Source organism: Drosophila bipectinata, chromosome 2L (assembly GCF_030179905.1).
Source record: "Drosophila bipectinata strain 14024-0381.07 chromosome 2L, DbipHiC1v2, whole genome shotgun sequence".
In the NCBI taxonomy this organism is placed as follows: Eukaryota; Metazoa; Arthropoda; class Insecta; order Diptera; family Drosophilidae; genus Drosophila; species Drosophila bipectinata.
In genome coordinates, this window is record NC_091736.1 from 3,450,427 (window position 1) to 3,460,093 (window position 9,667).

The 9,667-nt window shown below is 44.6% G+C and overlaps 2 protein-coding genes across 4 annotated transcripts in view; both read right to left on the reverse strand.

Moving 5' to 3' along the window:
- The window catches only part of LOC108124411 (uncharacterized), a 105,452-nt gene that overhangs the window by 27,583 nt on the left and 68,202 nt on the right, over positions 1-9,667 (reverse strand). For all 3 annotated transcript variants that reach the window (XM_070277553.1, XM_070277555.1, XM_070277554.1), the window contains exons 7-8: positions 6,551-6,778; positions 5,493-5,632 (exon numbers count right to left, since the gene is read on the reverse strand). In XM_070277553.1, coding sequence (XP_070133654.1) covers positions 5,493-5,632; positions 6,551-6,778 — 368 coding nt within the window. The remainder of the gene's footprint in view (positions 1-5,492; positions 5,633-6,550; positions 6,779-9,667) is intronic.
- On the reverse strand, positions 65-1,368 carry LOC108124419 (heat shock protein 23). Its single transcript, XM_017240070.2, has one exon. The coding sequence runs from the start codon at positions 1,162-1,164 to the stop codon at positions 514-516; it is 651 nt and encodes a 216-aa protein (XP_017095559.1). The 5' UTR covers positions 1,165-1,368; the 3' UTR covers positions 65-513.

Sequence of the window (9,667 nt, forward strand, 5' to 3'; positions counted from 1 at the left end):
AGCAATCGATTGATGTTTGAGGCAATCGTGATTATACTTTTGAAGGTATTTCAAAGATTAAGTATTTCAGATAAAGTCCTTTATTGCGTTAAACAAAATCAGAGAAGCTGATGTGAACTCTTTAACTTTATTTTACTTCATATTGTAGATATTTTAGTTAAACTTGCAACCATGTCGACAGCGCCATATTTGCTCACGTTTCGAACGATTTACTACGTGCTAGCTATCCTGGAACAAAAGGACAATCCGAGTAACTTTTATTTGGGATTCTGTGGAAGTATGTAGGTTAACTCCAACGTGCATGTGCCTGGTGGCTGGATAAAGTGTGTCATCGCCGTCACCCAGAGATTTCGTCGCCTTCTCCGCCCTCCAAAATTTTAAGAGCTCCTCTCCAGCCGATCGACTGCCTCTGGCGGCCTAAACGCGTTTGGGCTTCCGCTTGGGAAGCAGGAGACCACGCCCCCAGCTGCAGCAACGGCGCCAACAACGCGCAACCGCCAGACGTCTCCGGCTTCATTTGTCCATCGCCGTGCCAGCAGGATCATCCCCTCCACCTTCTTGCTCCGCCTGCTCGATGGCCTTCGCCGCACTGGGATCGGCCACGCTGCCAAAATAGTTGCCCGTGGGCTCGATCTCCACCACGCGCTCCACGTCGTCCAGCTTCGGTGGTGCTGGCACCGTTATCATCAGTATACCGTCCGCGGAGAAGGTGGCCCTCGCCTGGGTGGCGTCGTAGTGCCGCGGAAGCTTGTAGGATCGGGTGAACTCCCGGGTGATGCACAGCTGGCCCTTCTCCGCCCGGTCGTCCGCCTGCTTGCCCTCCACACACACGGTGTCGCTGTTCTTGGCCTTAACGGTCAGCTCGCCGATTTGAAAGTGGTGGACGTCCAGAACCACCTTGAAGGTGCCCCGTCCCAGGGAGTCCGGCTCGGTCCCAGTCTCAATCACCACCCGCCCTACCAGGCAGGACCCGTGGCACCAGGCACTGTCGTCCATCCGCAGATGAAAATCCCGGGCGCAAACGTCCAGCTCATGGGAGAGGTAGTAGCGACGCTGCCGACACTTGGGCTCTCCCGTAGACCAGTGGCGCCGCGGGGGCCAGTGGTAGTGCGCCCCCACATGCTCGTGCTCGTGCTCCCAGTCCCAGTCCCAGTGGATGGGCATGGTTTACGATCCAGACTAGGTCCGATCCTATCCGATCCGATTCGTTGGACCCGGAGCAAGCGTGTTGATTTTTGGCTAAGATGGCCAAAAAAACCGTTGCCCTCTGCCCGGTTCGACTCTTACTAGCTAACTGAGGGCCAACTGAGGGTTAATGGTATGGTAATCCGCAATCCGCAATAGTCGGAGCTGCACAACTGTACCTGGCACCGCTGCCACTGTAACTGAACTATTTTTGCAATGCCTTCAATGCCGTGCATAAATACAGGTGTAAATAGACAGGTGGTACTAGGTAAGTAACTATCAGGGGAACTTCAAATAAATCTATTAAAGTAAGTTACGTTTTACTTATTTAAGTCAAAAAAATTGTAAATAAAATAATAAAGACTCTTCAGGGTGTTATTTCCTTCCAATTGAGTCTCTACTGTATCCCTTTCTATTAAACCAACACGCATAGTCGCTAAAGTGGGACTCAGCCTTGTCCGACAACCCAAACCGTTTGATCAATACCCGTCCCAGCAACCATCCAATCAGTTGGAGCTGAAGTCTCTTCCGTTCTCCGAACTCCGTTTATTGCACAAATGGCGCCAAGCAGCCGGAATTGTCCAAAAGACGACTACTAAAGGGCTAAGAAGGACCAACAACAAAACACACTGCACACCCAAGTCGAGCCAGTTATGAGATAATGCCAAAATTTTGAAACCCACCAACTACTGGTCACGGAATGGCGTTGGTGCCACTAATTGTGGCATTGTTGTCACTCCACAGCAGAAGGGCAGCAAAAGGAACACAGAGTTGAGAAAGGGCAGATGCATTGTGGCAAATGAAACTAATGAAAATCGTGACCCCCACATTGAAAATCTGAGGCACTGAAGAAAAAACTATCTCAGAGATACTACAGATTTTTTTCTACAGAGCTCTACCTACAATATACAGTATTGTATCTGTATACAATATATGCTGTGTAGTATCCTTCTTTGGAAAGAAATATTACGACAGTAAACACATTCAGTTTATAGTTTCTGACGAAAGTATCTAACATTTTGAGGATTAAATTTCTTGTGTAATCCTTTTTTGGGAGTCCTGCCCCCTCTATACTCGATAGAAGTATTGCACTCATCGTAGACAACGACAACGTTGCGTTGTCAAGAAATTTGTTGGCTCTTTGTTGCTGTTGGTGTTGCCTCTGCTATTTTGTATTACTGTTGCCCCGGGTTTGAGCCAATTTGTAAAATATATACGAAATATATTTTACTTATGTCTCGTGCTGGGGTCAGGCAATTTGGCTGCTTGGCTACATGGCTTCATGGCTTCTTGGCTGCATGGTTAGATGGCTGCTGAAATTGAATTTTTTCTCTGGCTTTTAAGCAAGTTTGACAAATTTTCAGAACCCGGCCAAAAGTGACTGCTGCAACAGTTTCGTTTGGCTATGGCTTTGGCTTTCGCCAAAGTCTTGTTCTTGGCCCGGATCGGATGGAGGGCAGAGGAGTTGAAATTGCATTGACAGGCAGTCAGGCCCTTCCACTTCATAGCGCTGAGACAAATATAGATTACGCAAGTGCTTAAGGTTGAGCTAATATTGGCTACGAGTTTCAATTCCCCCTTTAAAAGGTCAATTGGTTTGCTTTCGTTTCAATCTTTTACATAACACATTTAAGCCAAAGACGTCAGCCAGTTGTTGTGGAAAATTAACATTCCCTACCTGAAGGAATTAGCAACTATTTGTTATATATCGATTTTCTGATTTGAGTAAAAGTGCTCTTTAAAGGCGAAGCTGGTTTCAGTTTCTTTCAGACTTCATATCGGTACGGTATTACTTATTTAAAACAAAAAACAGTGAAAAAATCTATAAAGGACCCGCAGTGAATCAAGAAAGTGAGCCCCAAACCGCACCAGAAGATTCTGTAATAGAGATTGAATGGAAGGAATTGGCGACCCAGCACTAATAATAATAGCATTAGTACCGGTGTAGCACTTAATCAGCGGTGCACATCCGGCACCAGGGTGACCTTGGCCCTCCTCGTCCCTTATCCTTCAGGCCCACATTGCCAAAGGACAGAGGATTAGGGGCGCAATTAATGACCGAACCCCGGTGGCAGACATAGATTATTTTACACACATGTGTCCTTGGCTGACAACGCGACTGGGAATGCTGTGAACGCCAAGGCATGTTAATCACAGGCCCCGACCTGGAAGCCTCGGAGTCCTGTTGGCTCAGGTTCCGGCCCAGGATGTGGCAGGATCTTTGGAAGCCAGCTTGGGGATGCGTTAGCGCCGTGATTGGAAAATAATTGCATTCATTAAGTGGGTTATGGCCTGGGCCCGATAAACATCTGCTAACTGGGTCAATATTGGGCGACTGGCAATCGAACGCCTTTGAAAAGGATTCTTGAATTTAACAAGGAAATTATACAGGAAGTACTACATTTTTCTAAGATAGATTCCCCCACAGAACCTCATCTTAGTGGCCCTGTTTCGATAATAAATTACTGTTCCCTAGGGTGAAATCAAGCATTAAAAATTCACTTACTTCCGGTTATTTTAGTACGCAAAAGTAAAGTCATCGGACGGATTTAATGTGTAGTCGTTTGTATAATGCAAAGTTGGTAAATGTCCAAATGAATGACTTCGCTCACTTCACTTTAGTTAAAATATTTACTAATACTTCCATCTACCAGCCCGGTTGCCCGGATGCCTGGGGAAACATGTGTTTGCGGCTTTTGTACAGCAGTCATTTTTTACACATCAGTGCGTCTAAGTGGGGCATGCCACGTGTAGGGGCATGCTACTGCTGCAAACAGTCTTTCCCCACATATGTATGTTGATATTGAATACATACAAATATGCATAAAAGTAATCATAAGTTCGGACCAAAACGAACTGGCCATGAAAGGGTCCGAGAAACAGGAAACGTAAAGGAGAAACTGGACTGGTGAATTGTTTTTAGGAAGACCATTTGGGGAGCTCATAGTTGGCTTCACAGGATAACAAATACGCCCAGAATAGATTTGGCCATCGATTTGGCCACCCACTAGAATGGGGGAGGTGCCCTTTCATTTATTTATTTGAAAGGTAGTATGTAGTATACAGATGAGCAAACTTTGATTCGGACATAAAATAAAAATAGAACTCAACGTTACTGATAGAATAACATGCGATATGTAACCCGATTACACGAAGCGTAAATACCATATATATATTCAAAAATCTTTTTATGAATCCGAGTGTAAGGTAATTCATTTGGACAATTTTTGTAAGGTCTTTGGGTTCTAATTGATGCGGACTAATCGATTAGGAAATTATTTATTTAAAAGATATATACTTTTCTAATTTTAAATGAATGGAAAAACAAACTCCTTTATTATCCCCCTTTCATTTAAGTTTCTTAAAGTCTTCTTTGGAATCCTTTCTCTTTTAGAATTTCTCACAAAATGGACTCTGGCACAAAACTGAGTCAAAGGACCTACATATAATGCATTCCTGCCAAGGCTTAAATTTTTGTTAATGAATTGCAAATTCTATCGGCCTTGGAGCCGCCCTGTGCCACATTCCCCGACATTTAGAGGGCCTCCATGCCACCCTAAGCCACGCCATGCCACCCATTTAAAGTTTGAGCTTTGTGGCGAATTGTCAAGGCGACATAGTCGAGGTGGTGGAAGGGCTAAGCTCCTCATAACCCCTGCCAAGTCGTCCAAGTAACAGCCCCTCGTTAGTTACGGCCATATGCTTTTTATGTAATACACCCTACACCCTGGGTACACCCACGCACATGCACATGCCCTGAATGCGAGGGGTGAATGCCATGCCATTCGTATATGTTGGCCACACATGTGTTCCGGCTGCCTCACACTGTTGGATTTATGATCAATCATTCCGGCTAGGCTTACTGCGGTTAGGTTTTCGGCCTAGCCTGGTCCTGGCCAGAACTGAGACGTCCTGCTCCTCCTCCGCCAGGAACTGACTGACTGAGACTGCGACTGGGTCGGTCGTCTACGACTGACAAATCTTTATCTTTGGCCTGACTTATTTATCCTTTTTGGCCGTTTCATTTTTATTCTGCCTGGCATTTTTATGTCATGTTTATTGATGTGTAAAAGTCATAAAGTCAAATTGAACACTTGTGCTTGTGTCCCGAGTGTGGCAGGAGCTGGAGCCACAGATTTTTCCCAATTTCTTCAAGTTGGATACTATTTTATTAAAACCCAATGGATCAGAGGGGAAAAGATGCTTTCTCAATGGGTTTTATGGGTTGTGTTTTAGTTTTTTAGTTAAGCTGGGGACGCCAGATAAGCAGCTGGTGGTACTTCTTGCCACAAAGATAGTTCACTCACCTCGTTGCCTTGCTGGCGTTCACCACAGCGCCGTCCTTAAACCACTGGAACTGCATTCGGGATGATCCTTGGGCGGTGCAGGATATGATGAACTCGCTGGCCTCGCGCACACCCGCTTGCGGTTGATTGACACTCAGGTCCTGCGAAAGGAAACACAATGTTACGCTAATTAGACACTGGACAGCTGTGGGTTTTGGTTACGGGTTTCATGATTCGAAATGGAGGTTTTGGAATTGGAGTACTGATGGGATACTGAGTCCTGAGTACTCAGGAAGTTTAACCGTCAAACTGGGAAACCCCTGAGGTCGGGGCGGCTTGTTCGTCCTGTTAATGCCACGTAATTGCAGGTCGCCAGCCTGATGAGGCCAATTGTTCGGTGGAGCATGCCGCAATTAATAAATAATTATTTTGCGATCCCGGGCCGAGTGTCAAGTGCCACACTGTTGACATATTTATGTGCATATTTATTAACATGGCACTTTGCCACATTTGCCAATTACAACAATAGTCCGAGTGCCAGTGTAGTGGCCGCACTTTCATTGGCTCGGTTTTTGTTTTTTGCGCCTCAACACGTGCGCCTTCAATAGTTAATAAATTATTGTTTAATATGGATCGGAAATGGAACGAATTCCATCTATATAATGCGTTAAAGCCAGTATATTTATTATGCTTTTAATAGCCGGGCCCGGCCATCCTGTCTCGGATGCGAATTAATGAAAATACCATTCGATGAAAATCAATGATGGAATGCCTCCAATTGATGGATGTACCAGGGCCAGCACCGGGCAGGCCAGAGCAGTGAGTCAAAAGGAGTGGCTAGGACGATGAATTTAAAATTTATATTTATTCTTGGCCCCAGCGGGGGCGTTTTCAAAAGATATCTCCCGTTGGCTGGGAGAAAGAGCTTTACAAATGTCTGAATGTAAGGGGGGAGAACCTTGTCCCTCCTCCCAATCAAGTCTCCTATTCATTGGCCGGACAAATTGGCAATGTTTTGTGCAAAAAGAGATGGATTAATGCTTTTAACTGATAAATTAAGCTTTTCACTGGCCACTCACCAGCAAACTCAGCGGTGGGTTCTCGTCAAAGTGATGAAAATTGGCAACCAGCGTAAAGTTCCCAATCCTTCCCCGCTCCACCATCCGGGTGATGGCCTCCCGGATCCGCTGGGAATCGCCTTTGACGCCGAAAAAGTGAAAGGTGATATCCAGGCGATCGGTGGTGTTGGAAATCAGTTCAAGATCGCTGATTTTTGTGATGTTAAAGTTCCGCAAGACGCGACCCAACTGAAATGGAAAGATGTTTCAAATGTTTACTATTTTTACTATTTTATTACAATTAGAGAAAATCCTTTCGGGACTGTGCCCCAAAAATGTTCCAGTTCGCAGCACATTACCCTTTATGGTCCATCTACCTTTGTTAGTAAGCCAACGCGTCCCGCACACTTTTTCATAATTTGAAATTAATGATAATATATTCTACCCGAAAAATAGCACCACTGGGCTTTAGGAACACATCGGCTAGATACCAAGTTGGAGCATAAAAATATGCTCTGTTCGGCCAAGTCACCTGAAGTTCTGGCTCTGGAGAGCGCTTAAAGTGTGGTTACCTAATCTTGGTGGTTCACCTTTTTTCTACCTTCTTATGGGTTTGGCTTTAAGCTTCGGGCCAAGCAGCTGTTGGTCCTGTCGAAATTGGCCATAAAGGACATTTTCGTCTGGTTGGTTTTTCGGGCTGCAGCCCACCGCTGCAGGACTCAACTTGTGGCCATACCCCATAAGGCTTATCCTTGTTTAAATGATAATGCATTATGCCGAAGCCGTTTGGTTTTGTTGCTCATTGTTGGTCCACCTAAGTCCTAATACGGCGGTTAGTTGCTTTGTTGTCTAAAAGTTTTAGCCAACTTTTTCAACCAACCGGCAATGGCTTCTGTTTTTCTGTTTTTCAGCCAGCCAAACAAAAAGCTTTAAGGTTTAAAAACCTTTCTAGCAACTCAATTATTAGATGGCCCGCAAATAGGGCCCGCACAGACATAACCAATTAGCGCTTTTAATTAAGATGGCATTAAACTTTTACAATAGTGCGGGAAAAATGAAGGGGAAACTCCCTCGAGGATGTGGCATGCCATGAAATCAAAGCTGACAGGAAAAGTCCTTTGGAGCTGGTCACTATGGCGCACTTATTGGAACTTATTTTCGTTACCCTTTCGGTCGGCACAACCTTGGTCGCCTAGCACTTGAGTTGGCATTTTTTTTTCTAGACCCACTCCGTTGTGTTATAATTTCTTGGTAAACTAATTCCCAGATTCGTGGCCTAATTAGTGAGTTTCGGGCCGTGCAACTTATACAAATTAGGGGCATTGTTTGGCGCAAATGCGAAATACTCAACAATAGCTGGCAAACCCAGGGACCCGAGCCCACTAAAATCCGGCCATGAAGTGGAAAGCAAAGCCTGAAACCCAAACCGAATCTCCGGCTTGGCACTCTCCATAAGTGGCCGCCACTGCCGCCTCGTCATTCCGGCGAAAACTTTGCCCAAGTTGTGTAAATATATAGTTACGGAATTAATCAGAAAAGTGCGCACAAAAACGAAGCCGCCAAGAAAAAGAATAAATATTTTCGGTTAATATAAAAGAATTTCGCCCCCACCCCCAGCCACCACTCAACATAACCCATTCCTTGGTCCCTTCCCTCCATATACATACTTTTTTTTTTATATATTTTGTTTCTTACTTTTTAATAAATATGCCGCAGAATGAAAGATGGCAAGTGGTAAGAAAAAAAGTGCAACAGTATACGAGGCTGCAAAGTGGCTTCGGTTGTTTGGCTTGAAAGTTCCTAAGAGGCTTGTGGGGAACGGGTGAACGGGTCCTGGGTGTCCTGGGTACAGGATTCTGGGCCATGCGGACCGAGAGGACCAAAGGAACGAAGACCGAAAAGCCAGTAACAAGAAGAGTAGGCCGTTTGTTTTGGGCCTGCTGTGACAAAAATAATACAAGAAACACAAAAAAAGGGGCAAGTTTTTTAAGTAACAGTGTGGCAAACAAAAAAGCAAATGTTTGTGAAAAAAGTTACTTATTCCTGCCGGGGAACGGGTGTCCGGAAAATGTCAACCGACGTATTCAAATATTGATCAACTTGAGAAGAACCTTTATGGTCTGCTTGCCCAAAAATAATTTCACGAATTTAAAATTAAATGCCACAAAAGCATTTATTGTTTTTATAGGAAGTCGGATGAAAAATATAATAATAATGTTGCCTGTTAAGTTAAAACATGTTCACGCTTAGAGACATATGTTAGTACATATAAAAACATGAATTTTGAGAAAAAAAAACATGTGTTTTAAAAACATGTTATTTTTATGTAAATAGCAAATAACATGATAGAACGATTAAAGCCATATTACTTTTAGACTTTTAGGCATTTATTTTTGAGTGTAGAGTTTTATATATTGTTGTGGCATAAAAAAGAAGATACGTTTCCTTGCCAGCATGTCCTTGAGCCAGCTCAAGCAGGGAAGTGCATTTGCAGTTTGCCGACGTGCCTCGAGTGGCACTGTGATTTCATTGGAGAGCAAAAATCGCAGCTCCATTAAATCTCAGGCCCTTATTCGTTTACACTTTCACTCCGGCCCAGGCTCTCGCTCTCGACCAGATCCAGCTGCCAGGAGCACTGGGTATTAACCCAGGCTCGGCATTCCACCAGGCAAGAGCTCCTTGCTCCTTGTTGTTTAATCACACTCGCATCGCATTTTTATCTCGACTCGATGCTAATGGCATTTTAATTTCGAGAGCAAATATCCTTAAAGGAGGCTGCAGGCTCGCAGGCTCCCAGTTTCTACCTGGTATTGATACAGAATATAAACTAACAAGGAGGGAAGTGGATGTCGGGTTGGATGCGCTTTAATTAAGAAATTGTTGCATTAATCTGAAGTCCATCAGCATGCCCGAGAAGTTGGCAACGCTTTAGGAAAATGAAAACAAAACGGGAAACTACTTATAGAAAGCACAGCCTTCAGTGCCCATTTACGGCTACCTTGTCGGAAAGTTGGAGGAGCAACTCCGGAGAGAAAGTTGAGTTTGTGAGGCGAAAATGAAACCAGACAGAGATGCTAATGCAGTGACTGAATATAAAAGTCGAAGGATAATGGGATGTTGTTGCTGGCAGTGTGGCAG

Excerpts from the sequence above, each read along its gene's own strand:
- LOC108124419 (XM_017240070.2), bottom strand. The coding sequence starts at position 1,164 with ATGCCCATCCACTGGGACTGGGACTGGGAGCACGAGCACGAGCATGTG.